Source organism: Cutaneotrichosporon cavernicola (genome assembly GCF_030864355.1).
Source record: "Cutaneotrichosporon cavernicola HIS019 DNA, chromosome: 3".
NCBI lineage: Eukaryota > Fungi > Basidiomycota > Tremellomycetes > Trichosporonales > Trichosporonaceae > Cutaneotrichosporon > Cutaneotrichosporon cavernicola.
Genome location: NC_083395.1, coordinates 535,264 through 562,185, shown reverse-complemented (window position 1 = coordinate 562,185; position 26,922 = coordinate 535,264). Strand labels below are relative to the sequence as shown.

At 58.6% G+C, this 26,922-nt stretch overlaps 11 protein-coding genes across 11 annotated transcripts; 6 read left to right on the top strand and 5 right to left on the bottom strand.

Moving 5' to 3' along the window:
* Positions 1-203: 203 nt before the first annotated feature.
* CcaverHIS019_0302190 (uncharacterized protein) lies at positions 204-2,009 on the bottom strand (the record flags this gene model as incomplete). Its single annotated transcript, XM_060598641.1, has 3 exons — positions 204-642; positions 681-1,558; positions 1,605-2,009. The coding sequence occupies 3 exons, from the start codon at positions 2,007-2,009 to the stop codon at positions 204-206; spliced, it is 1,722 nt and encodes a 573-aa protein (XP_060455415.1).
* A 3,488-nt stretch (positions 2,010-5,497) lies between these two features.
* CcaverHIS019_0302180 (uncharacterized protein) lies at positions 5,498-6,291 on the top strand (the record flags this gene model as incomplete). The annotated part of the gene is made up of 2 exons (XM_060598640.1): positions 5,498-5,688; positions 5,745-6,291. The coding sequence occupies 2 exons, from the start codon at positions 5,498-5,500 to the stop codon at positions 6,289-6,291; spliced, it is 738 nt and encodes a 245-aa protein (XP_060455414.1).
* A 754-nt stretch (positions 6,292-7,045) lies between these two features.
* Positions 7,046-8,422, top strand: CcaverHIS019_0302170 (uncharacterized protein; the record flags this gene model as incomplete). The annotated part of the gene is made up of 5 exons (XM_060598639.1): positions 7,046-7,137; positions 7,199-7,300; positions 7,346-7,419; positions 7,472-8,261; positions 8,305-8,422. 5 exons carry the CDS (start codon positions 7,046-7,048, stop codon positions 8,420-8,422), a joined length of 1,176 nt encoding a protein of 391 aa, XP_060455413.1.
* Positions 8,423-9,229: 807 nt separating this feature from the next.
* CcaverHIS019_0302160 (uncharacterized protein) lies at positions 9,230-10,881 on the top strand (the record flags this gene model as incomplete). Its single annotated transcript, XM_060598638.1, has 6 exons — positions 9,230-9,272; positions 9,341-9,594; positions 9,625-9,706; positions 9,737-9,853; positions 9,889-10,020; positions 10,067-10,881. The coding sequence occupies 6 exons, from the start codon at positions 9,230-9,232 to the stop codon at positions 10,879-10,881; spliced, it is 1,443 nt and encodes a 480-aa protein (XP_060455412.1).
* A 267-nt stretch (positions 10,882-11,148) lies between these two features.
* Positions 11,149-13,031, bottom strand: CcaverHIS019_0302150 (uncharacterized protein; the record flags this gene model as incomplete). The annotated part of the gene is made up of 6 exons (XM_060598637.1): positions 11,149-11,183; positions 11,218-11,289; positions 11,336-11,375; positions 11,562-12,553; positions 12,599-12,739; positions 12,770-13,031. The coding sequence occupies 6 exons, from the start codon at positions 13,029-13,031 to the stop codon at positions 11,149-11,151; spliced, it is 1,542 nt and encodes a 513-aa protein (XP_060455411.1).
* Positions 13,032-13,515: 484 nt separating this feature from the next.
* Positions 13,516-15,097, bottom strand: CcaverHIS019_0302140 (uncharacterized protein; the record flags this gene model as incomplete). The annotated part of the gene is made up of 3 exons (XM_060598636.1): positions 13,516-14,238; positions 14,500-14,844; positions 14,876-15,097. 3 exons carry the CDS (start codon positions 15,095-15,097, stop codon positions 13,516-13,518), a joined length of 1,290 nt encoding a protein of 429 aa, XP_060455410.1.
* A 168-nt stretch (positions 15,098-15,265) lies between these two features.
* Positions 15,266-16,057, top strand: CcaverHIS019_0302130 (uncharacterized protein; the record flags this gene model as incomplete). The annotated part of the gene is made up of 6 exons (XM_060598635.1): positions 15,266-15,302; positions 15,340-15,382; positions 15,425-15,546; positions 15,617-15,867; positions 15,898-15,998; positions 16,033-16,057. 6 exons carry the CDS (start codon positions 15,266-15,268, stop codon positions 16,055-16,057), a joined length of 579 nt encoding a protein of 192 aa, XP_060455409.1.
* A 56-nt stretch (positions 16,058-16,113) lies between these two features.
* On the bottom strand, positions 16,114-19,554 carry CcaverHIS019_0302120 (uncharacterized protein; the record flags this gene model as incomplete). Its single annotated transcript, XM_060598634.1, has 1 exon — positions 16,114-19,554. One exon carries the CDS (start codon positions 19,552-19,554, stop codon positions 16,114-16,116), a length of 3,441 nt encoding a protein of 1,146 aa, XP_060455408.1.
* A 2,385-nt stretch (positions 19,555-21,939) lies between these two features.
* On the top strand, positions 21,940-23,734 carry PKA4 (uncharacterized protein; the record flags this gene model as incomplete). The annotated part of the gene is made up of 3 exons (XM_060598632.1): positions 21,940-22,168; positions 22,369-23,544; positions 23,580-23,734. 3 exons carry the CDS (start codon positions 21,940-21,942, stop codon positions 23,732-23,734), a joined length of 1,560 nt encoding a protein of 519 aa, XP_060455407.1.
* A 996-nt stretch (positions 23,735-24,730) lies between these two features.
* Positions 24,731-25,581, top strand: CcaverHIS019_0302100 (uncharacterized protein; the record flags this gene model as incomplete). Its single annotated transcript, XM_060598631.1, has 3 exons — positions 24,731-24,812; positions 24,845-25,407; positions 25,441-25,581. The coding sequence occupies 3 exons, from the start codon at positions 24,731-24,733 to the stop codon at positions 25,579-25,581; spliced, it is 786 nt and encodes a 261-aa protein (XP_060455406.1).
* A 32-nt stretch (positions 25,582-25,613) lies between these two features.
* Positions 25,614-26,863, bottom strand: CcaverHIS019_0302090 (uncharacterized protein; the record flags this gene model as incomplete). Its single annotated transcript, XM_060598630.1, has 2 exons — positions 25,614-26,347; positions 26,383-26,863. The coding sequence occupies 2 exons, from the start codon at positions 26,861-26,863 to the stop codon at positions 25,614-25,616; spliced, it is 1,215 nt and encodes a 404-aa protein (XP_060455405.1).
* Between the last annotated feature and the right edge of the window lie 59 nt (positions 26,864-26,922).

Here is a 26,922-nt window from a genome sequence, read left to right as displayed (position 1 = left end):
CCTGAGTAATTGCACTCTTTCGCCAATCCTTGCACTCTTTCGCACTCGCGCACGCTCTCACGCGCCAACCTGTGCCAGGAGAGCACGCACTCGTCGCGTCACGTCGCGTCGCCACACAAAAAACTAATACAAACATTCCGCCCGCACAAGCCACGCCGGGGCCCGGGGCATTGGCCATGTACAGATCCCCTCGCCTATCAAGGCTACACGCTGTTCTCCCCCGTCTCCTCGCCGCCGGTCTGCAACTCGCTCCGCTTCCGCAGATACTCCTGGTGGCGCCGACGTCCGAGCTCAAGCTGCTCCTCCCGGCTCATCTCCTGTAGTACACTGATGATGGCAAAGTCGAGCTCGGGCACTGGGGCCATTGTCGGCACAGCGTCGTCGACGGGCGTGTGAAGCGACTCGTCGAAGCGGCTCCTGGGTGAGCAGCTGAGCCCCGGCACATCGGTCGGGTTAGGATGCTGCGCATTCTCCCCACTGGGATAATATTCACTGAAGAGCTTGCGGAGCTCCATGTCGCGATCGCTGGATGCCTGGTGCTGGACACCAATCAGCTCGTCGCCCTCGCGATACACGCTGAACGGGTCAAAGTCGCGATCGTGCTCGAACGCAAGGTCCGAGGGAGCTGGCAACGCGTCGCCCCTGCTGTCAGCTAAGAGCTAAGCCTCATAATGACGTACCATAGTGCCTCCTCGAGATCGTTGAGCAGGCGTGGGATGTTGCCAGCGCGACCATCTGTCAAGACGTTGCTTGGCACAATGTCCCCATACCCTCCGCGCACCACGGTCTCACCAAACGCCCATCCGAGATCCTTGCGGCGATTAACGGCCTCGTCAATATCTCGTAGACCATAGCGGATCTCGCGGCCGTAGAACGCGACGTCTTCAGCTGTTGGCGGCGAGTTCAACAACCCTAGTCGCTTCCCCTCCTGCACAGCGGTGATGGTCCAGCTTTTCCACCCCTTGGCATTTGAGGCGAGCGACCCGCGCCGCGACGATGGCACGCCAGACCACGGACACGGCCGGTCAGGATAGGTAGTGCACCACACGGCGTCGATGTATGAGCCGAGGGCCTGGACGAGCTCGAGCACGAGCGGCCGAATGCGGCGGCGCGAGAGGAGCGTGTCGATCGCTGCGAATGGGTTCTCCATTTCGGGTGATACGCGTGGATGAGTGGACAATCGCCGAACTTGTCTTGGAGCAACACTCGCCTCGAGCCACGCTGGATCGACCGCCAGCTCGACGTCGTGCAGGGCACGCACTGACTCTGTAGTGTAGATGTCGAGCGCAAAGGGCACTGGGGTCTTCAAGGTCCGACAAGGGTGTGATGTCTCAGATGACGGTCCCGAAGCATTCCAGGGGACCGATCCACTGGAGCTCGGGCCTGCAAACGAGCCGTGCGCCGACAAGTCTCGGGGCCCGCACCGCCCAATGGTGGAGGGTGGGGTTGGGTTCGATTCTGTATCCCCCGAGCGGCCGTCCGTGTGGAACAGAAAGCTCGACGCGCTCGCGGCTGACGCTTCCCCTGCAGCTTGTTGGGGTTGCTCGACAATCCATTTCTGCGGTCAGCATTCCTCGTGTGATCCCGTTGCGTGAGTGACCTACCCTCCACTTGGAGACGGCCGCGTCCGCCTTGCGCCTGTCAATGCGCGCCCCGTGATGCTCCTGTATTCGCTTCTTGCGGGGGAGAGGCATCATCTCGACATCGTCCTCGAATCCCGAGCTGCTCTGCCCTGAACGCACGCTCTTCGCCGTGCGCGGAAGAGAGCCGTGCCGTAGAAACAGGTTGCTGAGGTTGCGCCCCGAACCCAGACCCGAGTGCACTGAAGCGCTCGCACTGTGTAGTGATGCGCTGTACGTTGATGTGCTATCGGAGGGCATGGACGTCTCTTGCGCCGCTTGAGGGCCGGGCCGGTTGGGCGTGCGCGTGCGCGTGTGAGTCACCGCTGGGCCCAGCTGCGAGGGGCCCGCTTTGGGTGTGGACCAGAGGTTGGTCGTCGCGGCGGTCATTATGGAGAAGAACAAGGTGGTGGTCGTTGTAAGGAGGTGGAAGGCTCTCGCGGAACGGGCCTAGGCACGAAATCGCAGCCTTGTCAACACCACGTGCCGGACAAAACAATGTGCCCGAGCGCAAGGAAGCCAAGTTGAGATGCAGCGGAATGGTGACGACCAAGGTGAAAGTGATAGTTGGGAGATGCGAAGATGGTAATGGTCGTATGTTAGCCAGAGGTGTGATGGGTACAGGTGAGTAGCTCTGTTCTCCACCTGCAAGGGTTTACAAGTCTGCATTACGCCCCTCATGCCGTAAAGCTGAATACTATGTTCTCGATCACTTTGAATAAACTCTAATACCTAACCTTCCGTAATCTACAGTATTCAGCTCTTGTAATCGGACCATGCTCCTTTTGACTTGAAACGTCGATTCCGTCCATTCATGCATCGACTCGACGCGTTCCCCGTGTACATTTAAACCTCTCTGCTCCTCATCACTTGATCATACTTGATCCTACTTGATCCTTCCTGCCCGCTTTACGTTGACGAAAAATGCCCGGATCGGACTCTACAAGAATATCCCCACCCCCACTAGAACAATCCAGCCCACGTATCCCTGGAACGTGGCGTCGTGGCGCCGAATCCCTACCCGAACTTTTGGCCCGGGTCGCCCACATGGAACACGCTAACCCCCCTTGGTCGTCTTCCCACCTCACGTAACATGACATATAACAGGTGCTTGTAGCCCTGGTGATCTCCCGCTACCGCGCCGACGTTACGGATGACTGCGGGAATGAACTGTCGATCGATGGAAGGCGGGGACGGGACGCAAACAAGCCAGCGTGCAATTCAATGTCAACTGCCACATGCTGATCTGCCAAGCGTCACTGCGATGATGCTGCCAGCTGCGAGGTACGCAAGGCCCACAACAGTTGGCACAGATGGCAGTGATCGTCGGGATCACTACCTGGGTCCATCGACGCCTAGACGGAGACGCACGACGTGCGGCATCCTCCTCTTCAGAGAGGACGGGCAAGACGGGCAACTGAAATGCCCGTCCAACCCAGCAACCTGGTGGCCTGGTGGTGGATTCTTGAGTCATCACGCTCACCGTTCCGACGGCCTGCTCTGTCAAGGAGCGCGTGCTTTACGAGTTTGGCATATTTCCGGATCAGCCAAGGTCCCGAACTCTCATCACATTATTCGAGCAGTGAGTAGCATGAGTATCATGAGCAGCATGAGCAGCATGAGCAACATGATCAGAAACAGAGATGGATGCTCATCGCCGTCATTTTGTTCCATTCGCACCATTCGTTCCCTGTGTGGACCCATCTGTCCTCATTTCCTTACATACTTGGGCGCAAAGCACGTGAGACACATGTGGTAGGGGCGAGGACGTGACGTTTCCCAGATCCTCAATTTTCAATTCTCAATCCACGCGAACAATGCGGGTTCATAGTGCACGTGGCCAGCTTTCCCACGCCCCTCACCTTGCCTAAACGTCAACAGAACATGCAGAACAGAGCTTGCCAGTCATGTACGTCAAGTAGTTCAAGTTTTGGCGAGTGGAGGGTTCCTGCGCCCGCAATTCGGCAATCGGCAACCCAATCAAAGACGTTGCTTGCAAAAATCTGAACAATTGGGTGGAACTGTCTTTTTTTGGTTCTGCACGTGTCTATCGCAATGTTTGGCTGTGAGCAATTGCCGCACTGTTGCCGCTACAACAAACTTCCCGCCGGATATCCGGTCCCTGGACATGGAAAGTTGGGACTTATTGTATGGAAGTGACCTTGGGCTTGGTTGGGGTTTGGCTCATGGATCAAGAGATTAAGAGGAGGTTTGGGCGTGCTTGGCATAGTCGCCGTTAGTCTATAGGGTATCAAAGAGAAAATCATTCGTCGTCGCACCAGGTGGCGCTTGAGTATGCAGGCCCTACCGGGTTGAAGAAGACCGAGGATTGAGGGACAGAGGATAAGCAACTCGGCCAGAGCCCTATCTCCCATTCCATCGTTGCCAGCCAGTCACCTCCGAGACCTCCACCAATGCCCCGCAATCACTTTCGGCTACACTCTGATGTTGAACCCAAGGCCCCGGCAGGGAGGCTTCCAGCTCGCCGGGGAAACGCAGCGATGCAAGGGGCGCGGTCGACCAACCAGCGTCCAGCTAAGATTGTTACAGTGACCGAGGTGGGACCGCTGACTCCGGCTGCGCTAGCCGGAGGTCGCAGCTAACATTGACGTTCGGCTTTAGTATGAGCTTGTGATAGTGATAGATGTGGTTAAGCCCCCATAAACTTGGCTGTCCGCATTTAGATCATTTGAACCCTTGGGCGACGCGGGGCATATATTGCACAAGCGGGGGATGATCATGTGATTGTCCCACATGGGGCATTGGGGGGGGGGAGGGGGAGGAGGAGGAGGGGGCACGGGGGGCTGAAGAGGGGGTTCCTTGAAAGCTTGCCGAATGATGCCGCTCTCCGTTCCCGATCAAGACGTCATGCTGCTAATTACGCAATTCCCGTTCCAAGTCTAGTCCTGGGAGACACTCTACCTTCCGCTTACAGTTGTATCCTCGTCTGCTTGAGATCGTTGCAGTGGTGATGGTATGGAGCAGTACCACTTTCGGTGTGCTCTGTTCAGTACGTTGTGTGCTCTGTACAGCACAGCCGAGGCTGTCGATGTCATCATGCTGTCAAGGAGGATGAAAGCAAGTGCACCTTGGGCTGTCTGTCTTCACCCACGGTGTGCCTCCAATCATCTACTCCCCCCCCCCCCCCCCCCCCCAACCCCGCTAGGTCCAGAATAGCTCCACCGACCCGCTAACTGTGTTGCCCGAGAGCCCCAGACTGCGCAACCAACGCAGGTTTCAGTCCGGTGGGCCTCCACTCCGCACAAAGATCCAAACAGCATAGCTGGCTCGGCTATTCGCATCTCAAACGGCGCACCATCCAATAGCTCTTTGTCACACAAACGCCGTTTGCGTCTTGACGACGACCCCAAGCCCCGCGGCACCACTCTGCCCAGCTGCCCAGGGACTTGCGAACAGGGAGACTATATCGAGTGCCTGTTCGATTGAAATTGAGCGAATGGATGGGTTTCACAAGAGGGGCATAGTGCGGCGATGTGTACCTGACATGTCACACATGTCCACTCCAACAGAATACGGTGGCACATTGGCCCTAATACGCCGATGATGGGATGATAGTAGTACAGTATCCGACCTCGTCTACATTCAAGGTTTCTGGCACGAACCGACTAAATCCAATAGCGCTCTGCGAGCCATCTGCTGTGGGGCGCCGAGTGTAGCGGGGCCGGCTGGGGTGCAGGGCCTCAAGGTCGGGGCTCGGCGCCCGCAACTAGCGGCGCGAATCGCCAAGACAATGCAAAGCGAGAAAGCCAGTCAACGCGAAAGCATAAAAGCTCGTACTCAAAAGTCTCGAAATGCCCATCTCTCACCAGCTCCTCTCCAACAGGTCTTCTCTCCTACAGTACCCTTACTAAAGCACCATGTCGTCGAACATCAACTCCACAGAGGACCTCAAGAACCAGGAGGCCGCCGGCCACAACCCCAATTTCCAGGGCGGCCAAGGTGTCTCGCGCTTCATCACACCTGGCGGACACCCGATGGACACCTCGCAGCCCGCGTTCCCCGTCTTCCACCGCAAGTTTGCCAACCCAGCTCCCCTCGGTCTCATGGCGTGAGTGCCACAAGCCACAAGCCACAAGCGCACGGACAGGACCGCACTGACCTCAGTTTCGGCGGCACCACGGTCCTCCTCTCCCTGTACAACCTCTCTGCGCGTAGCGTCCACACGCCCAATGTCCTCGTCGGCGTGGCCATGTTCTACGGCGGCATGTGCCAGATCGTCTGTGGCATCCTCGAGTGGGCGTGCGGTAACTCGTTCGGCACCTGCGCGTTCACGGGCTACGGCGCGTTCTGGATGAGCTGGGCCGCCATCCAAATCCCTTGGTTCGGCATCAAGTCCGCCTACACAGACAAGAACGAGTTGGCCCAGGCTATCGGCCTCTACCTCATCGTGTGGGGCCTCGTGACCTGCTGCCTCACCATCTGTCTCCTCCGCTCGTCTATCGCCCTCGTGTTCGTCTTCTCCGTCATTGCTGTCGCGTTCTTCGCTCTGGGCGCCGCCGACATGACTGGCAAGATGGCCCTCGTCAAGGTTGGCGGTGTATTTGGTATGCTGGGCGGCCTCGGCGCCATGTACGTCGCCGTTGCTGGTCTTCTCACCAACGACACGTCATTCTTCACCATTCCCATCGGCAACCTCGCACCCAGTAACTAAGTCACGGAGTAGGTCATATCATGTTTGTAGTACGGCAGCTGGTGCTGTCAGAATTATTTTATCTGATTCTGCGATTAGATGCATAGGAGTTATCGTTGCTCAGATTTTGCTGGATCGGCCCATCACAGCTTGATTTGATTGTGTGTGATTCATCTTAAAATCCTTATTTGTCCGTGCACATTTTTTTAACCCATGCCCACCATGACAATGCGGTTGTGTCCAGTAAGTACTCCAGTGATCCAGTGAAAAAGGAGGCACCGTACCAAGCAAGTACCAGCTCCACGATCCCGAGTGGCGTGAGGCGCCCCCATTTTTGGAATGACGCACGGCTGTAATGCCATCAGCCCGAGGCATGACTGTACCTGCGAGGGCGAGTGTTTACGTTGATGGCCATCAGGAACAGCGGTACAGCAGTGACGTCGAAGGGACAAATGGAATTATCCTCAAACTCACACCAGCCTTCGCAGATTCACCAGCATCGCCAGCAGAATCCCAAGCAAACTATTACTTTGGTTTGACCTATGCAGCGTTGAGTTGGCGGCATGCTTAACAAAGTGCCACAATCCACCACGTGAGTGTGCCTATGACATTGGCGGAGCCCCGGGTTTGGCGGGATCAAATGTTGATGAGAGTTCCTTCAACGCAAGACCACTCCCACAACTCAATCCCCCCTCTACCCTCTTCTTGCTCAACCTCCTCAATCTCCAACCCTCTCTCACCTCTCCCTCCCCTTCACCGCATCTCTCGTTCCAAAATGGCCGCCCCTGTTGCCGAGATCGACCTCAAGAAGCCCGCGCCCGTCGCGGAGGTGCCCAAGGAGGAGGAGAAGGGGCTCACCAACGACATGTGCGTCTCACCCACCTTCGGGCCCTCCACATGCCGGAGATGGCCTACTAACACTCCACAGCATCACCAAGTACACCACTGCCGGCCAGGCCCTCGCTGCGGCTCTCAAGAAGTTTACCCCCGAGATCGCTGCGGGCAAGAAGGTCCTTGAGCTCTGCATCGCGTGAGTCAGATGCGACAATGGACAGTGCGGAAAGCTCACATCTAGCGGCGACAAGCACATCGCTGACGCCGTCGCGCCCCTTTACAACAAGGCCAAGGCTGGTGTCAAGGTCTCCAAGGGTATGTCCACGCGGACCTGCAGCTTTATCTGCGGCCAACAACTGACTGGTAGGCTCGGCGTTCCCCACCTGTATCTCGGTCAACAATGTTGTCTCGCACGTCTCGCCCCTTCCCTCCGACCCCGAGTACACGCTCAAGGACGGCGATGTTGTCAAGGTCCAGCTCGGTGTTCACATTGACGGCTACGCCGTTGTGCACGCCGAGACCATCGTGATCGGCTCCAAGGTCGAGGGTCCCACTGCCGACGTCATCGCTGCTGCGTACGACGCCGCGCAGGCTGCCATGCGCACGCTCAAGGTCGGCGCCAAGAACTGGGACGTTACCGAGGTCGTCACCAAGGTCGCCAAGGAGTACGAGACCCTCCCCGTCCAGGGCATGCTCTCGTGCAACCACGAGCAGAACGTCACGGACGGTAAGAAGCGCATCCTCCTCAACCCCACGCCCGAGCTCAAGCGCGAGCACGAGTCGTGTACCTTCGAGGAGGGTGAGGTGTACGGCGTCGATGTCCTCGTTGTCACCGGCACCGACGCCAAGGCTCGCCCTGAGGACGCTCGCACGTCGGTTTACAAGCGCGCCAACGACGTCAACTACCAGCTCAAGATGAAGACGTCGCGCACGACCTTCTCCGAGATCCAGAAGAAGGCCGGTGCTTTCCCCTTCACCCTCCGTGCCCTCGAGGACGAGAAGCGCGCCCGCATGGGTGTCCAGGAGGCTGTGGCCCACGGTCTCCTCAAGCCCTACGAGGTCACCCAGACCCCGTCTGGCTCGATCGTTGCCCAGTTCTTCTTCACCCTCGCCCTCATGCCCGCCGGCCCCTTGCTGCTCTCCCCCGTCCCCACCTGGTACTCTGCGTACGTGTTGACATTGTTTGCAAACTGACGCCAGTGACAAGGTCAAGTCGGCCAAGGGTGTCAAGGACGAGGAGCTCAAGACTCTTCTTGCCGCGCCCCTCCGCGCGCCCAAGAAGAAGGCCAAGAAGGCCGCCGCCGAGGCCAAGGCCTAAGTCTGCGGACACTGGTGACTGCATCCGGGGACAAGTAGCCTATAGCTGTACTGCTCACAGCAGCATTGTTTTTCCCATTTCGCACACATCTGAAGATGAATTCAAAGGAGATGCGAAAGTGCGAACGGCGAGCGGCGAGCAGGGGCTGGAGCGAAACAGGAGCGGCATCGATGCGGAGCTGCGATGACACGGTGCCGGGGAGCAAGTGGGTGGGCAGATGCTAGGATCAGTCAGGGCGAGATATGGGGCGTGACTCTGGGTTAATGATCGCTGACGGTGGTTGCGTAAGAACCGCCCGTAACGTGTCAACCGTCGTATCCTTGGGATCATTGGTGAGCAAGTTGGAGGTAGTTGAGCCTCTGACGGAGACCCGGCTCAGCAAGGACTATCTCATCCATGGAACCTCTCCCCAGCTGCGCTCTCTGTTGTTTGGAAGGTGAACCCGCGCGGCGGATGCAGACAGCCAGAGGCCTGCATGACTGACACGTGTGTGTGGGAACTTTGGACTGTTGACCTTTTGGTGTGTAGTGGCGGGTGGCTCGGGTGGCTTGGAGGCTTTGAAACGAGTTCTTCTATCTCGATACGCTTCCAGATTTGTGTCTCACGCTCGCACCTCTTACATTTTGGGTCCAGACCGAGATGGCTGACTGACTGCTGACACGCCGATCCAGCGGCCCCCATTCACCATCATCCAAACCTCAAAACGACGGATCGCACTCTTGACTTGCAATTCTCCACATCCATCACCTCTTCAACTCCATTCTCATTGCTCACTACTCACCACCATCTCATCACACAACTAAGAACATGCCAGACATTCACTTGTTCCTCCTTATTCACGGCCTGTGGGGTGAATCCAACTGTGACAACCCGGCCTTCCTTCCTCCGCCGCTTCCCTCTCAACCTATCTAACACCAGGCCGCCCCGTCCACTTGGCAGAGGCCAAAGCCGAACTCGAAGCGGCATGGAACCGCCCCACCCCACCCACTTCGCCCAGCCGTTCGGGGACGCCGTGCGCTTCTCCCTCTCTCTCGGACGACAGTGACAGCACAATGGTCGACAGCTTCGCCTTCACCGCGCGAGACGATCTCGTTGTCGTCGTGGCACAGGGCATGACCGCCAAATTGACGTACGACGGCGTGGACGTGTGCGCAAGCCGCGTCGCGTGGGAGGTGAGGTCTTGGCGATTGAGCTGACCCAAGGTGGACCAGCACATTGCCGCGCTCGAAGCCGACGGTCGCCATGTCGCCCGCATCAGCATCCTCGGATACTCGCTTGGTGGCCGTGAGTAACCGAAATATGGGACTGACCCAGTCGTTGCTCGGTACCTCGTCGGTCTGCTTGCGGCGCGTACGCCCAACTTCTTCGACAAGATCACGCCCGTGTCATTTACGACGATCGCGACGCCCCATCTAGGCGTGCCCCGCTACAGTCAGTTTCTCTGTCAATTCCAGACCTGACCCCAGATACCCTGCTTTCCAACGTTGTTGGATGGCTTGGAGCACGTCTACTATCCCGCTCTGGCGAGCAGGTGCACCTCGTCGACAGATATTCGGGGGCGGACCGGCGTCCGCTTCTCGAAGTCATGGCCGATCCCAGTGGGTCCCTCATCTCTGCAACACCCATAGTTCTTCCTAACACCAGAGTACGTGTGGCACCAGGCCCTCTCTCGCTTCGCACAGGTACACATCTATGCCAACATTGTCAACGACAATACGGTTCCGTATCCCAGTGCGGCCATCGAACCCATCGACCCCTTCGTGCAGTGGGTCGAGCGCGGGCTCGAAGTCACGGCGCACCACGCCATCGCGTCCACTTGGAAGTTTCCCAACCCCGGTTCCCCGCGCCGCAAGGTTCGCTTCCATCTGGGCAACCTTCCGCCCACACTCCGCTTCCGCTGGCCGTACAGTTGGGTTATTCTTGCCCTGTTCCCCGTCTTCCTTCCGCTCATTGCGCTGTTCGTCTTCAGCCGCTTCAGCCTCGACACTCTTCGCTCTCGCCTCCGCCTGCAGCGCCTCGCACGCAGCTACGCCAACACTAATCTGCCTTCCGACGGCGAGGCTGCGCTCATCCCTTCTCCCCACGGACAGAGCATCGACGGCCTCCGTGCAGCGATCCGCGTGGTCGAGCGCTCCCTCGAGCAGGACCTTATGGACGCTGCCGACCATGCCGATACCGGTCCCTCACCTCCCGAGGTCGAGCCCGACAGCCCTACTTACCCCGAACCGACAATCAAGGCGCTTCTGACCGATCGCCAGCTCCTCATGATCCACTGGTTGAACCAACTTGCTCCACGGCGCCACCTCGCGTGGTTCCCCGACGTCGCCAACGCGCATGCTGTCATCGTTGTTCGCGACCCTGCCAAGTTTGCTGTCCACGAGCGTGGTCGTAGCATCCTCCAGCACTGGGCGCGCCTCGCCGTTCGTGCAGCTGAGGAGGTCGACACTGTTAAGTATTAAGCGCGCCTTGCAAGCCTCCCTCGGATCGTGTAGCTTCTGCTTAACTTCTTCCCGCCCGCACTGTATACAGTACACTTCGTTCATGTCATGTATATGGAACAGGACCTGAGGGGTCGGTGATACAATGCAAGCGATGCGTTTATGATACAACAGGATACTAAGTTGGCTGAGGAACCTGAATGTAGGGATGAACAGTTGTGGTTATCCAGCGCGTTCGGTTGTGCTGTATTGGATGGGTTTGCGTATGTGCATTTTTGAGAGTCATTGTCATCGGATTGAGCGGCGACGGCGGGCGACTTCCACTATCAGTCAGCAACTCCCCACACTGTCACCCACTCATACGCTTGGACTCCAGGGAGAGCTCGGTAGAGTCGATCAGTGGCGCACGGTCCAGGATGGTTCCAAGTGCTGAAGTGAGTACTCACAGTCTAACGAACGACACACAACGACTCACTCTTGATAGGGGTAGCCGCGCGGCTGCTTGTTGGGGTAGGCTGATGTCAGCTACGATCTTCTGCTTGGCGTCTGGGTGCGAAGTGCGGGTTGCCCCTGTGGGATGCGGGTATAGAAGATACTCGGACGGGGATCAGACGAGTCTGGTAACGCCTCCGACGGCAATAGAGTCAAAGGGTGGACACGAGAGCGGTTCGCTTCTCGCCTCCCGGTACAGCGCGACTCACGTTCTTGCGCTCGATCTCCATAACGGCGTTGCGAACGCGCCCCGTGGTAGTCATACCGTCGCCTGGAGTCGTACGGGGGCGACCTGAAGAGCGGGACGCGCCGAACGGACGACCCGGAGCGAAAAAGGGATTGCCCTTGGGTTGGGTGCGCTTGTCCGTCTCGGTAGTTGTCGTCGCGGCATTGTTGGCGTCCGAATCGCGAAGTATGCGCGACTGGCGCAGCGACCGGACACGGAGGACGCTTGATGAGAGAGACTGGGGATGCTCCGAGCGCGAGCGGCTGTGGGTGCCGTGCGCAGGAGTTGAGTGCGCCAGAGTAGGGGGCGCCGGGGATAGGCACCCAGTCGGTATGGCGGCTCCTGCCCGGCACTCGTCAAACAGCTCGTCGAAGAGGCGGTCTAACTCGACCTGGAACTCGGTTTGGCTCTTGTGATCTGGCACGTTGCGCGGGTCAAGCGACTTGTGGCGCGCCACGCGCGTCGGGGTCTTGCCGGCGGCGCTAGGCCACGGCGCCGAGACCTGACGGGCTGGCATGATATTGCCGAACTCGTCCACAAGGGGGACGGGCTTGCGCTTGATCCGGAACTGGGCAGAGGCAGTGGACCGTAGGGAGGTCGCGGTCGACGCGGAGGCAGTGGCGATCGGCGAGCTCTCGTTTGTCGGGGACGTCAGGGCCGAGAGAAGGGATGGGACGCTGAGCGCCGATTCGGCGCTGTTCTGACGAGAGGGGGACGTGTTGATTGTCAGCTTGTGGGCTGCAGACAGCGAGTGGTGGCGTCCGCGCGGGGCACGCAGCGCCGAAGAAGGTGGAGTGATCGAGATGTCGAGGGAAGGTGCAAATGAGGAAGGACTGGTCGGCCAGTCGCAGCTATTCTCGATCATGTCGTAGATCTGGCCGGGACCGCTGTTCAGTTTGCGGTCACGTTCCCCTGGTGACCACCAGTCGAGCGAGCGCGAATGACCGGCGTGCATACGCTTCTGGTGCTGGCCCACTGCGGTTAGAGGTAGCCGTAGGACGTGATCGAGATCTGACGTACCTGGCGAGCCGTTGGCTGTCGGGGAAGGACTGATCGGCCAGCCGTGCTGGTCGAGAACTATGTCACCGCAAGTCGCACCTCCTTCTTCGAGCGAAGGCAGCTTACCGAGTGAGCGCGATAGGTGTGGATGCTTGGGACGCCCTGGTGTCAGATGGTCAAGATCCAGCATACCTGGCGTCTCCGGCCCGGTCTGGCGGCGGTTGGTGTCAACTGTGTGACCAGAGCACTGGATTGATGACTGGTGATGTGCGATGGGCGAGCTGATCGTTGGGCGGGGGGAAGGTGCTTCTCGGCGGGGGACGGAGAGAGCTCTGTAGATCTTGGTGGCGAACGAACCAGTCCGCGTGTGTGCGTGCGGAAGGGTACGGCCAGTGCGACTGGTCTTCGATAACACAGGGGAAGAGTCAGAGATGCCATTGAGAACGTCATCCATGCTGGGTGTTCGGCCAGCTTGAGGGGAGGGAGGTCGGGGAGTGCGGTTGCGGGATCCTTGTGTCCGCAATGAAGAGAGTGACGAAGTGAAAGGCATGCTGCGTGTGTATCGAGTCAAGAACGAGAGGAGGTCGTGTATGTGTGGTTAAACGGACCGAGGAAGGGGGAAGAGGGCGAAGGAGAGGAGAGGGTGTGTGAGGAGAATGAGGTAAAAGGTAGATTAAAATGAATATAGTTGAGAAGATGGTAAGAAGGTGTGGGAATAGTCATCATCGAGGGCGGAGGGAAGGTTGTCGAAGTCGAGGTCTGTGCTTGATGACATGCTCACATGGACTCAAGTCCACGCTCTTTTGAATTCCCATCATCCTCTCGCACCAGGCCACTCCTTCACTCGTTTGACTTCCGATCGCTTGCTCGGCGTGCTGCGCTCCTCGGCTCTCATCCACATAGGAAACCACGACAATCACACACACAGACGCACGATACTAAACTTCCTGGAGAATCTGTACGAGCGCGTCATCGACCTCCTTCCGCTGCCTGCGCGACGCCTCCTTTGTGGCTCTCTGACGGGCGTATTGGACGCGCTCCTGTGCCGACCCGTTCAGTGCAAACAGCAGTGCCTGTCCTGGCTGGCGTGGGCGGACGCGGTGGCGCACGCCGAGTTCCCACGCGCCCTCGACATTCCCCGGGTCGCAGAACCAGTCATTCGCGCCTGGCCCGAGCATTTCCACAGGTGTTGGGGTCTCACCGGCTCGTTGGCTCCACGTATCGACACCACCTGGTCCGCCACCATAACCTCCTACGTTTCCCGCCGTGCGGGAGCGCAGAGCGCTGGCCGGAAGGGAAGAGCCGACGCCAGCTTCGTACTCGGCCTCAGCCGATTTCGCAGCCTGCCACGCGTGGAGGTTCTCCTGCCACCCGCCTGGAAGGTCGAACGGACCAGCAAGGATTCGTTGGGCTTTGACGAGTGAGTTGAGGGACGCCGTAGCTCTGGCGGAGAGGTTCGCCTCGAGGCTTTTGTGGAGGGATAGAGCTGCAAGGAGGTTATTGATGTGGCTCTCGAGTGGGGGGTGGATGTGTGTAAGGAGAAGGAAGGACCGTAGGTCCCTGATGTAGTCTGGAGGGACAAGGGCATTCGAGCTGAGGTTGGGAGGCGGCAGCGTGAGGTCCTCGGCATACAGGAGGGCAGAGCAGACGAAGATATCGAGCTGGTGTCAGAGGTTTGTCAGGCCGGGAGGGAGGAGGGAGGAGGGAGGAGGACGAGGGGAAGTATAGAGTCACGCTGGACACTCCGAGGAGTGTGTGAACGGGGGCGCTCGGCGGACGACCTCGCCGCCGTCGGCTGATGGAAAGTGCATCAGGAAGGGCGAGAACAGACGTTCCGCGGGGCCCCTGACGTAACCGCCACTCCCCTGGTCTGGGTGGATCGGGAGGATGTGGGAAAGGAGAGGACGACAGCGTGAACGTACGAGCCAAGCTGGAGCGTCATCGGCACGTTCTTCATCCCGAACCCAGATGATAAGCGGGACGTCTCCCTTGCGCTCAGCTGCTGCGACCTCACTCCGCAGTCGAACGAGCACGGGCGGCGGGGCGTCCTCCAGTCCGGTTACCACCATCGCGCGCGGCGTCATTGGTGGGTAGGGAGATGGTTCGGGCCGGACAGATGTGTCCGACGTGTCCGACGGGGTGGTTGTGTCCGACGTGGACGTGCCGGAGGGAGGATGGTCAGGCACTTTGAGCGCCACATCGGACGCAACACTCGTCGACGAGAGGTGCACGGATCGCGTCACCAGTCCGAACACGGACGTCGTGTGCTGCTGTCAGCTCGGTCTCTAGGTGGCGTACGGCGCCGGCGACTTTGGCGACTTTAGATACGTTGGTGGCGTCGAGGAGCACACCGCCGCGGCGCGCCATCAGCGCAAGGAGGAGGACGGCGACCAACGTGTCGTCAACCGGCCAGTGACGGAGGGTTGGGGAGGCGTTGAGCGCGGCGACGAGGGAGGGCATGAAGCCCGAGATGCCGGGATGGGGGAGTTGGAACCCTGGCTGTGGGATTAAGTCTTGCATGGGATGGTGGGATCATGGGGGAGTGGGAGGTTGCAAGTGATGCAAGTGATGCAAGTGATGGTCATCTGGTTCCCGACTTGCAACCTCCACCAACCAAGTCCACCCCACTCACAAAGGTGTTCCATAACATCCTTCCTTCCTCCCTTTCTTCTCTCATTCCATGATACGATGTCCAGAATACCACTTGAACGATACGTCGCCCTTGGTAAGTACCCTTCACGCGCATGGACACGCTGACGCAGACTGCGAGATGGTGCGTTGTCGCACGCACATGGCGCTCGCGCGGTAGGATCTTAAGGCATTAAGGCCCAGTGGTTCTGATACCAGCATCGCGGTCGTGGACCATACTGGCGCAGAGGTCTATCACTCGTTTGTGTTTGTGCACCCCAAGGACGTGATTAGTTATCAGACGGAGGTGACGGGTGTGACGAAGGATGACCTGCATGGTGGTGAGTGCCTCCCTCCCCCAACTTGGGTTGCCTCACAGGCTCGCTAGCCCGGTCACTCCTCTGACACCAGCGCCCACATTCGAAGTCGTCCAGTCCATCATCAAGGCTCTCATCTCCAACAAAATTGTCATCGGTCATGCCCTCTTCCACGACCTCGCGGTCCTTCAGCACCGGCACGTATACGAGGACATGCGTGATACAGCGCTCTTCTACCCCCTTCGCGAGCGCTGCGGCGTCAAGGGGGAGGGAAAGTACCCCTCCCTCCGGAATATGGCGAAGGAGGTGCTGGGCCGTGATATCCAGTGTGGGAGACACTGTCCTGTATGTCCACCCCGAACGCTCTGACACAAGCTCGAAGATGCCCGCGCGACGATGGACGTCTTCCTTACCGTGAGGGAGAAGTATGAGGCAGGTCTAGCGGCGGGAGACGACGTCGTGGCCGGCGTGCCGGGGTACGTCAGCTTGTAATGGCTGAGCTGACAGCAGGTCACTCGCTCGTTGGTACTACTGAGGGAGCCAGAGCATCTGTACATAGCATTACCATTACGTCCATTACATCCATTTATCTCACAACTGACCATGCTTCATTCTCTCGCCCTCGGCGATCATCTTATCGTCCTTCTTGAGCTTGCCGCTCAACACCTTGAACTCGCCCTTGAGCTTGCTCATGAACCCGACCTTGCGTCCGCTCCCCGCGCTGCTCTTGCTGTCTGTACGGCTGTGTCCCGCACTCGGTGTGGGTCTAGGCGCGGGTCTACTCGGCCCACTGGAGATCTCGGCAGTCACCTTCGGCACAGGTTTGCGCTCGATGCTAATAGTCCTAACGGGCTTTTGGGCACGGTTGGTCTGCATGGTGGATGCGGTGCTCGAGCCAGCCTTGGATGCAGCCACTCCAGCGCCAGCGGCAAGAACGCCAGCCGCCGCGCCAGCTGCGGCGGTGGCAGAGGTTCCTGATGCCCGTGAAAGATCCGCCGACGTAGGTGCTCCTGATGCCGAGTCAGGCGCCTCTTCAGTGGCAGTCGCGGCTTGCTCGGGCTTGTTGAGGAGTGTATCTGCCTCTTTATCAGGCTCCTCGACACTCTCTGGTGGGCCGGCAGGAGGTGTCGCCACCTTGCGCACGGGCTCAGGCTGGTCGACGGGGAACGCCCCAGGTGCGTGCGGTGTCGCTGCCCGCCCAGTGCTCAGGTAATCGCCCGGAGCGAGGGGTGTCGTCTCGCCGGCAGTAGATGTACCCTCCGTGCCAGTCACGAACGACTCAGCGGCTGGCGTCGACGTCGCGCCGGTATGGAAGTCGCCCTCGTCTCTAGGTGTGGTGGATCGGATCTCGCTCGTGGAAGTGTGGCAGCGCGGGTCGTCGACCCTGTCGCCGCGCTCTTGGGTGGTATCGCGTGTGTTGCTGGCAAGCACAAGCCCCGCACCGGCTGCGCCGGCCGCTGCGCCGGCCGCAGTACCACTGAGAGGTGACGGGTGCTCGCGCTCCGCCTCATCCAGCACCTCATTAGCTGTACGGCTTGCGGCGAGCGGCGACCGTCCCGGTGGAGAAGGAGGGGCGCCCTCGTTCCCTCCCTTGATTGCAATAATGCTAGCCGTTGACATGGCCGCCTCGTTCCCCCGCCGCGTTTCGCCTCCGAGGGAGTTCTCGCTCGGTGTCGCGCTCAAGTTGGTCATGAACGTCTCGCCAGTCTTTGGAGCGGGCTCGCATACCAGATTCGAAGTCCTCACGGCCCCTGGAACACCTGTACGCCCATCTTTGATCGCCACCACTGAGGCGGCCGACATGCTCCGCTCCTCGGGCATCTGGCTGGGGGCGCCGAGTGCAGCTGCGCCCGCGAGGGCACCCGCTCCCACAACCCCTGCGACCCCCGCCATTCCCACCACCCCGAGTTTGTTCGCGCCCTCCGAATCCTCGGAGAACGCGGGCTGTAGCTCCTCCGCTTCCGCCGCAGAGGGGGAGAACACCTGCTCGTTCCAGGCTGGGGTGGCCAGCTCCTTCTCGCGAGGCGAGTCCGTGCCAGGAGAGTAGACGACCGGCGCGGTGACCAAACCCCGGTCGGTCGGAGCGAGTGGCGCACTCTTCCTTGCGTCGTCCAAAAACGTGTCTGCGACCGGAATGGTACCAGGCGAATATACGACCGGCGAACTCTCCAGACTCTTAGCGGTGCCGGGAGAGTTTACGACTGGTGCTTGCACGGTGTCCAAACCCGGGGGACTACTAGGCGAGTACACGGTATTCTCCCTGGGTTGCGTCCCAGAGTATACCGGCACACTTGCCAAACTGCTGGTGTGCCGGGCCGGACGCGCGCCGTCATACCCGTCCGGCACGGCGGCGGGTGAAGCGGCAAGGTCGCGCGTGTGCGGCGATGGCGGCTCCATCCCATCCATCTCCTCGTTCAAGTCGGGGAGGCAGTCCTGGTCCAGGTCGTCCGGGACGGCCGAGACCGATGACATGGCGCGCTGGCGACGTGGGCGGTCGGGGGTGCTGGTGGTGCCGGGGAACGCGGAGGTACTTGCTGCGGCGGTACCGGCAGCGACACCCGCTGCGGTACCCACTGCAGCTCCCGCGACTGCCGCGGGAACTATCGGGGTGTTGGTTTTGGCCGTGGTTGATGCATCTGCGTCTAGGATGGTTGGTGTGTCGTCTTGGCCAGCTGGTTGGACTGGGTTAACGGCTGCAGCGGGAGCGCCAGAATCCTGTGAGATCTGCGTCATCTGGGATGGTGCAGAGGTCAAAGTCAAGGGCTGTGTGTCCTCCTCGGCACCCTCGGCAGGTGCGTGGCCCTCCTGTTTATCGCTGTCTGCGGGCGCGTCACGTGAGACGGCCGGTACGACCGGCTCGTCCTCCTTTCCAGACAGTGCGGCGGCCCCCATCGCTCCCACCGCTCCCACACCAACCGCGCCCGCCGCGTAGAGCGCCTTCTCCGCGACTCCCGTCGAAGCGTCCGCTACTCCCTTCGACGCGATTTCGGGCGTTCCGCCTGCACCTGGGCTCACGGCCTGAGCAATATCTGAAGACGCCCACGCTGCGTCGTCGCTCGGCTGGCCGAACGTACGGCGCTGTTCGCGATCAGCGAGCCTTCCCGAGTCGCGCCACGTTCCATCGTCAGGCTGATGCAGAGGATGCTCCTCGAGACCCAGCGTTGAAGACAGCTCTTGGGGAGTGTAGCCTTCGGTTCCAAATGTCTGGTGTTCCGGTTGAGATGTCGCATCGGGTGCAGATGTGAATTGGTAGCTGGCAGGCTGAGCGGCCGGCTGAGATGCAGCCTGAGAGTCTGGCATCTCCGAGGCGCACTGACTCGCCTCGGGAGTATCGGTGAGAGTCCCCCCAGGCACCGCTGAAGCTCGCTGGCTCGGCGGTCCCGGAGTATTGGCCAGCGACAGGCTACGCTTGTCGGGCGACGCGGAAATTGAGACAACGCTGCGTCCCAGCATCCCGCTTCTCATCGCGCTGTCAATGAAGAAGACGGGCACGCCGTCAAACTCGGCCGTCTCGACGTCCTTGACCGGGTTGCTCACTTGGCGTACGGCTCCTGGCCTATTGGGAGGTCCTAGTCTCTCATTCTGAGGGGCCACTGTTTCAGTCTCTTTCGGTGTAGGAAGCGCTGCAACGGGACGCGGGATGCCGTCGGCTTCGGCCTCGGCCTCGGCGGCGGGAAGACCATTCAACACCTTAGTCTCTTTGGGTGGTGCAACAGGAATCGAGGGAGGAGGAGGCTCCGCTACCATGCCGATACTGTCCAACGCACGACCCATGTCGTCACTAAAGCTCGTTCTCGGCTCTTCTTCGGTCAACCCCAGACCGCTCAATGCACCGAGCGACGTGCTGGGCGGGCTGTTGGTTAGAGAGGCCTGTTGCCGTGCGGCCTCGGCTGCACGTTTCTGGGCTAGGTCATCGCGCGTGCTCCCTGGCGTAAAGGGGCGACGCTTGGAGGAAGGAGAGGTGCCGAAACGCGGGGCCTTTGGGGAGCCACCTGAAAAGAATGTGGATGTTGTGGGAGGTTGGGGGCTCATGGTGGCCTGGGGTTGGTGGATGGATTAACGTCAAGATCGAGTTGTAGACCTGGAGGTGTGGTATCCATGGTGTTTTCCCCTTTTGACCCTCGTAACACTTCTGGAGTACGTCTCTTTGGACTGTAACTGTGACTGTGACTCTGTTTAGTCCTTTTGGGTCGATTGTATGTTTAGTTGTGCCTCACGACCTCTAGAACTCTACCCATTGGGTTACATTACAAAATGACGTCAACAGGACATTGACAATGACCCGCCACAGCAGATCAGCACATATATTCTTATCAATGCCACGACAATACTCAATTGGTAGTGTAGTCTCCCACGGGCTATTTTATCTTGTCGATCAACCTCACAGCTCACAACCTCATCTACCTGAACGGTAAAGCAGTAAGTATTATGTACGTGGTATACCGTGATACCACTAACCTGTGATCGAGTTACACGTCAGCATGAGGTGATGCATACCACGACCCCTGCATCATCCCGTTACCATGCGCTCAACATCCAAAACCTCAACTGAAAGCTTTGCAACGTGTTCGACACTCCGTTCCTCCCTCGTCACTGTTTACACGCACGACGATGAGGAGCTATTTACTCATTCCACTGGAAAACGGTACTGTAGGGTACTACAGGCATTTCAAGGTGGAGATTGACGCCATCCCGTGCGAGGAGTGAGCCTCATTCAAGCCCCTGGCCTCCTGGATGGTTCACGACCTCGGGCTTCCGAACAGTACTCTGCCAGGGTCAGCCTTTCCCATGATTAGAGAACCCAGTTTGGTTTAGTCTCGACCTGGCTAGATCAGATCAGGGCCTTTGACGGGACAGGTCCCAAATCGTACCTGATTCATTTCAAAGGCGAATACAAAGGCCAAGACGCCATTCTTGGAAACGACGCCAAGAAGAGCTTGAAGGAAAAAAAAAAAAAAGCAAGGAAAAGTTGAGGATTGCGGGCGGGGTGACCGAAGTTACCTCTAGGGTTGGGGTTGAGGTGGCAGGAGAACGAGTGAAATGATGGTTGGGGATGGGATGGCGGAGGTTATGATATCACCGTGTTTTGTCAAGGGTGGTGTCAAAGGGAGGACCTCGGGCCATAGTGTTACTGGCCCGGCGTGCCGGCGTACGCGCCTGCGTGGCGTGATGGCGTTAGGGCTTCTAGTTAGGCAGTATGATGGTAGCTCTGGATAGGATAAGGGGATAGGGAAGGCATGGCTTGTCAATATCAAACCGTGCTGGCGTTAAGAGACGTCAGGATCAAGGTGAGGGGTTTGCATGCTGCGCCTGAAGCTGGGGACGTCGGAGACATTTAGAGGCTCAATCGAGCTCGTGGTCGCATGGTACGAGGGTACGAGGGTACGAGGGGTGGGAGTGTGCACGCCACAAGAATCAGGAGGATGCTAATAGGGCTAACAAAGGTATTATATAGGATCATATAGGATAGGTGACTTGGGAACTCGGGGTTGGAAGAGTGATGCAAGGTTTCCAGGGAAGAGATTCTGTCATCTCTGATTACCCTCTCTCCCCGCTTTTACATGCCTTTCTTTACCCTTATTAAAGGGTAAGTTAAGAGTTTGAGTATTATAGCCAACTATCCAAATATCAGTAGGTCGCGTCTTTGTATTATATTTTTATGATTTCTCAACCTCGGGTGCAATACCAAAATTCCAAGTCTGGTCTTTTGCAACCTTTTGTCCCTCAACTAAACGCCTCTTTCTTATCCTTAACCCTAGGTAATTCTCATCAACCTAGCTGCTCTGGCTTGACACCAGAATCACAGTATCCCACACTCCTCTCTCCCTTCTCTCTCCCTCCTCTCCTTCTTTACATGCCGTTAACTGTGTGGCCTCCCTTTAGTCTCAATCTTCTGCACAGCATCCGAGACCTCCTTCTCATTGACGCGTTGACACAGACCTCTTGTTTTTCTCATCTCAAGTCTGGAGGTCCAGAGTTTGTTGCGTATCCCACCACTCACCACTTGCCACCGCTTCATTTCTAGTTTTATCAATCAACGGCCGGTCAACATCTTTATCACCACCTGGCCCTTGGTGGATTGAGTTGTTTCCCAGTCCAAGCGGTACCAAATTGGATCGACTGCAATCATTCTTCCCCTAGTACCCCTAATCTGAATTCAAAACGGGTGTAACGGGGTCTCGTCTTTAGACCTTGTCGAGTGGACGTTGCAACCCGCAACTCGGCCACTGTACACTTGCTCTTTCTCTCCGTCACTTGATTCATACACGACATCCATACACACTCCTTGTTTGATCCTTCCACTCCCTCAACTCGGCTCTCTCCGCGGCCACTCTGGCTACCTCGCCCTCGTACATCGTACGTTGGTTCACTCCTCTTCGGCCTCGTCGTGTATCTACATAGTCATCAGTCGCCTCAATGGAAGCCAAGCCGAGCAAGTTCAAGTTCGACCCCATGTCGATGCTCCTCCCTCACGAGCGGGCCGCGATGATGGGTCCACCAGCGCAGCCAAAGCCACCTCCTCCGCCGGGCTCACAGGCCATGTTTAGGCCACCACTGCAGCATCACCATCAGCAGCAACAGTCACAGCAACAGCGTCTCCACGCACAACAGGCCCAACCCCAGCCGCTCCCAGCGATCCAGACTCGTGAGTCAACAGTCACACCTTGGGGCGCAGATCCTCCTCCCCTTCCCTCCCCTCCCCCCCCTTCCAACCCCCCTTTGTCGCGTGGGCTCTTCCCAACTTGACAGAGCACCAATCTGACGGTGTAACCCCGCCGGTCCGTCCGTGTTCACTACCTCGCTCCTCACACCCCTCTCAATCTTGGCTTTCGCTCATCCGCACAGACTATGTGCCAGTTCCACCCGGACAAGCAGCACCCCTCTCGCCACCCGCCTCGCTCATGTCAACACCACCGTCTGCCTGGGAAGTATCATCCGCATGGGGCGGAATGGAGAACGTAATGGAAGGCTCGTCATCGTCGTCGGTACAGCAGTGGCAAGCCGGCTTGGCGCCACGATCGCAAGCTGGCTATCCCCTCGCGCCTCAAGCGCACCCCAGTAGTGGGCGCGTTTCACTCGCAGACTGGGAGGTCGTCGAGACCCTCGGCACCGGCACGTTTGGGCGGGTTCTGCTCGTCCGCCAGAGACCATCCTACCGCCAAACATCCTACCACCCTATCTTCCCCAACCTGTACCAGCCCACCGATCCGCAAGCCCCGTCGCCTGTCACGACACAACATGCCGACGGACAACTCCCGCACTTTGCTATGAAGGTGTTGCGCAAGTCGGAGATTGTGCGTCTCAAGCAGGTCGAGCACATGAACTCTGAACGACGCATTCTTGAAAAGGTGCGACATCCATTCATTGTCGAACTGCACGCGACATACCAGGACAATCTCAACGTCTACATGCTTCTCACCTACGTCCCTGGTGGCGAGCTCTTCTCGCACCTGCGACGCGCGGGGCGCTTCTCGCCCGATGTTACGCGCTTCTACCTCGCGTCGATCGTCCTAGCGATCGAATACCTACACTCGAAGAACATAATCTACCGCGACCTCAAGCCTGAAAACCTTTTGCTCGACCGCAGCGGGTATCTACGCATCGCGGACTTCGGTTTCTCCAAGGTCGTCGAGGACCGGACGTTTACGCTGTGCGGCACGCCCGAGTACCTTGCGCCCGAGATTGTGCTGTCACAGGGGCACGGCAAGGCTGTCGACTGGTGGGCGCTCGGAATCCTCGCCTTTGAGATGCTCGCCGGCTACCCGCCGTTCTTCGATGACCACCCCTTGGGGATCTACGAGAAGATCCTTCGTAACGAAGTCTCGTTCCCCTCGCACATTGACCCATATGCCAAGGACTTGATTCGGAACCTCCTCGCCGCTGACCGCACCAAGCGCCTCGGTAACTTGCGTGGCGGCGCGCGCGATGTCATGAGTCACCCTTGGTTCCAGGGCGTCGACTGGGGAGCACTGGAGCGCAAGGAGATTGGTGCGCCCATCGTACCAAGAGTGGGCAGTATGAGTGAGTTTGTTCAAGTCTTCCTCAACTGACATCAGGCGATTCTCAAAACTTTCAACGATACCCACCTCCCCGTCCCACCGAATTACCTGGCATCTTTGGTGCGCCTTACGATGAGAGCGAGGACCCATATGCTTCCATGTTCCGCGAGTTTAGCTCTCCGCGCCGCGACGACGCCATGGACGAGGCCTAGTCGTGCAAACCTGTTTGCTGTTAGATCTAGATTCGGATTCCTGCCACACTACACTACACTACACTACACCACACTACACTACACTACACTACACTACACTACACCACACTGCCACCTGCCACCTGCCACCTTACCATCAACTAGTATGCATTGAGCTTTCATGTTCTCTGAACCAGGTCGCATTAGAGTTAGGTGAGGCTTGTGATCGGCAGTGATCGGGGAGCTTAATACAGTCAAGTCGGTTGAGTAAAGCGGTGCACACCCGACTTGATCCCGCTTCCACGTTTTTCCAACCTTCCTCCAACCTTGTTTGGCACCGTTCTGGACACAACACGAGACTTGTTTGGGCAAGCTGGTGCGCCAAACCGGAACACGTGATGGAGAGCTCGGGGTCCAAGCATCGTAATGTGCTACGTTATCTCCACGCTACGGATTCCGAACAAGATACGGGGTCTGGCATTTGACTATCTGCCCACCATGACGATGACGATGACGATGACGATGGGACGATGTGGTGTCGACCAGCCTCCGCCAGCGACCCGCGACCCGCGTGAGATGTTTGGTTCGCCGACGTCATGCCCCTACCTACACTTACCGTCATCTTTTGATCTCACATCTTTCATGTCTCAATCACTACCTACTCACCCCTCACAGTCACACTTGCCATGCAAATTCCCCTCGGCCTCAACCTCCAACTTGGGGGCGACCCGCTCGCACTTCCCGGCTTCCTAACGGCCCTCTGCATCCCCGCTTGCTACATCATAAACCACATCACCGGCAACGTCTCAACTGTAGATAGGATTTATACCACCTGGCCAGTCCTCTGCTCTCTGCTGGTGGCGAGTTGGGCGCGTGGTCCGCTCATTGCAAGCCTGCCCCGCGTCGCACTGGCCATTATCATCCAAGTAAACTCCTCTTTGAAACCGACTGACATAGTTCATCTGGGCTGCTCGTCTGACATACCATTCCGCGCGCAGGGGCTTCTATAACCTCTACATGGAAGATTATCGGTATCCTATTGTTAGGCGCCTCGTGCCCAAATGGTTCTTCGAGATTGTCGTACACATCTGCGCTGTTGGTGCGTTTCATCGCTTTCACCGCTGATGACAGTCGTCGCCCAGCCCCTCCTCCTACTGACCCTCTGTTTCCCCATCCGAGCCATGCTCCTTCCTCCCTCCGAACTCTCATACGGCCCCTTTCCCTCGGCGTACATCTCCCTCGCTGCCTTTTCCCCTCTCCTCTCCACAGCCCGGAAATTGGGCATACCCCTCGACACGCCAGTCCTTCATGTCGGCGACGCGTTAGCTGCCCTACTGGCCCTAACTGCTGTGTACATCCAGAAGAAAACCGACGACGCAATGTACGCCTACCAGGAGGCCAAGCATGGTGCCATGCGGGCGAATCCCTCCCCAAGGGTGATTGAAGATGGTGAACCCCTTCCCGCTCAAGTACCGCCCGAGTTTTATCCCGGCTTCCCAACTAAAGGTATTCACGCAGTGGTGCGCCACGCAAACTTTACATCGGAACAGACATTCTGGCTCGCGCAGGGATTGCTTGGCCTCGGTGCCGGGCCCGCTGCGCCGAGGGTCGGGTCGTGTCTACTCCCACCCTTTTTGCTCAGTTTGCTCTTCCTCGGCTCGACGACGCTTACCGAGTGGATCACGTCGCACCGCGTAAGTCATTCCTTTGACCAATGTTGATATCAGTACCCCGCGTATGGGGCGTACAAGCAGCTGGTGGGCCAGTTTACGCCCATGGAGACGGGCATCAAGTGGATCTGGACGACGATGAGGGGCACGCGCGCCGAGTTGCAGGCCGAGCTGGACCCTCTGGTGCGTCAAGACTAGACCATCCATAACCAAACAGTCCCTATGCATACCTACAGGTCCTTGGGGGCGGGGCTCTGCCAGCTAACATTATGCACCCCCCTCTCCTCAAAGAGCTTCACCACTGCGTCCTCAGCTTCCAACGTTGCTTCAGACACCTGGCCACCGTTGACCTCGGCATACGACTTCAACGTCATGTGCAACTGCTTGAGGTCCGTACACCCAATTACCACCGGCACGACCGCTCCATTCGCCATGTTGAGCGGGCGGTACCCGAACGCACAAGCCACGTCTTCGATGGTACTCCCCATCTCCTTGGCCAACCTCACTGCCGCGCGAGTAGCGTCGTACACGGCCGGGACGTATTTGGCGGGATGCCATTCCGGTCCTCCGTGAGCCGTGAGGATACCCATAGCGAGCGGGGCGGCATTGACGACCTGCTTCACGCCGGCCGCTTCAAAGGCCGGCAAGAACGAGGCGAGGGTGGAGCACAAGACAGTCTGATGCGCGTAGCTCTGTACTACGTCCACTGGGTGCCCCGCCGCCTGGGCAAGGCGACAGAGACGAAGCATTGTCGGGAGGGGATATCCTGCGATTCCGATTGCGCGGATCTTGCCCTCGGACTGGAGGTCGCGAAGAGCATCAAGAGCGGCGAGTACGACTTGATCCCCTGCGCCGAGGGGTTCGAGGGAGGTGAGGTGATATTCTGCCGCCCCGTCTCCCAGTGCGTCGAGGTGCGTTCCCTGGGCGGGTGGGGCGTCGGCAACAAACTCGACGTCGTGTAGATCTAGTCTCAGCCACCATAAAAAAAAAAGGACTCACACACAACGTCCAAGTACAAAGTCTGGAGGCGGCGCAGGCTCCGTTCCACACTGGCCTTGATCACTTTGGGTGAATAGTCGTGGTCCGCCACATGTGGTCCATACTTGCCCGCCTTTGTTATGATAGCGTATGACTCGCGGGGGTATTCGTCTCTCAAGGCCGCGAGGCTGTGGCCAAGAATGATCTCCGAGGGATGGTAGTGCGGTGCCGTGTCAAAAGCCGTCATGCCTGCGCGTAGGGCTGCACGCACTATCCGAGCCGGCATCGTCGTGCGTACCGCATCACGGTCGGCGTAGACACCATACCCGAAGGGAGCGCAGCCGAGGACGATCCGCGGGAGCGTCACGTCTAGTGCTGAGTTTGGGATTGGTGGAGGGAGGACCTCGGACGGGGGGATGACGTCCGCCACTTCTTCCGGGAGGGGGAGGGGAGTGGGAGGAAGGACCTCTTCGGGGTTGTATGGGTGGTTGGACGGCAGCATGGATGGGCAACTGAAGAGGATGAAGTTGATGATGGCTGGGGCAACGTTGAGCTGACTCT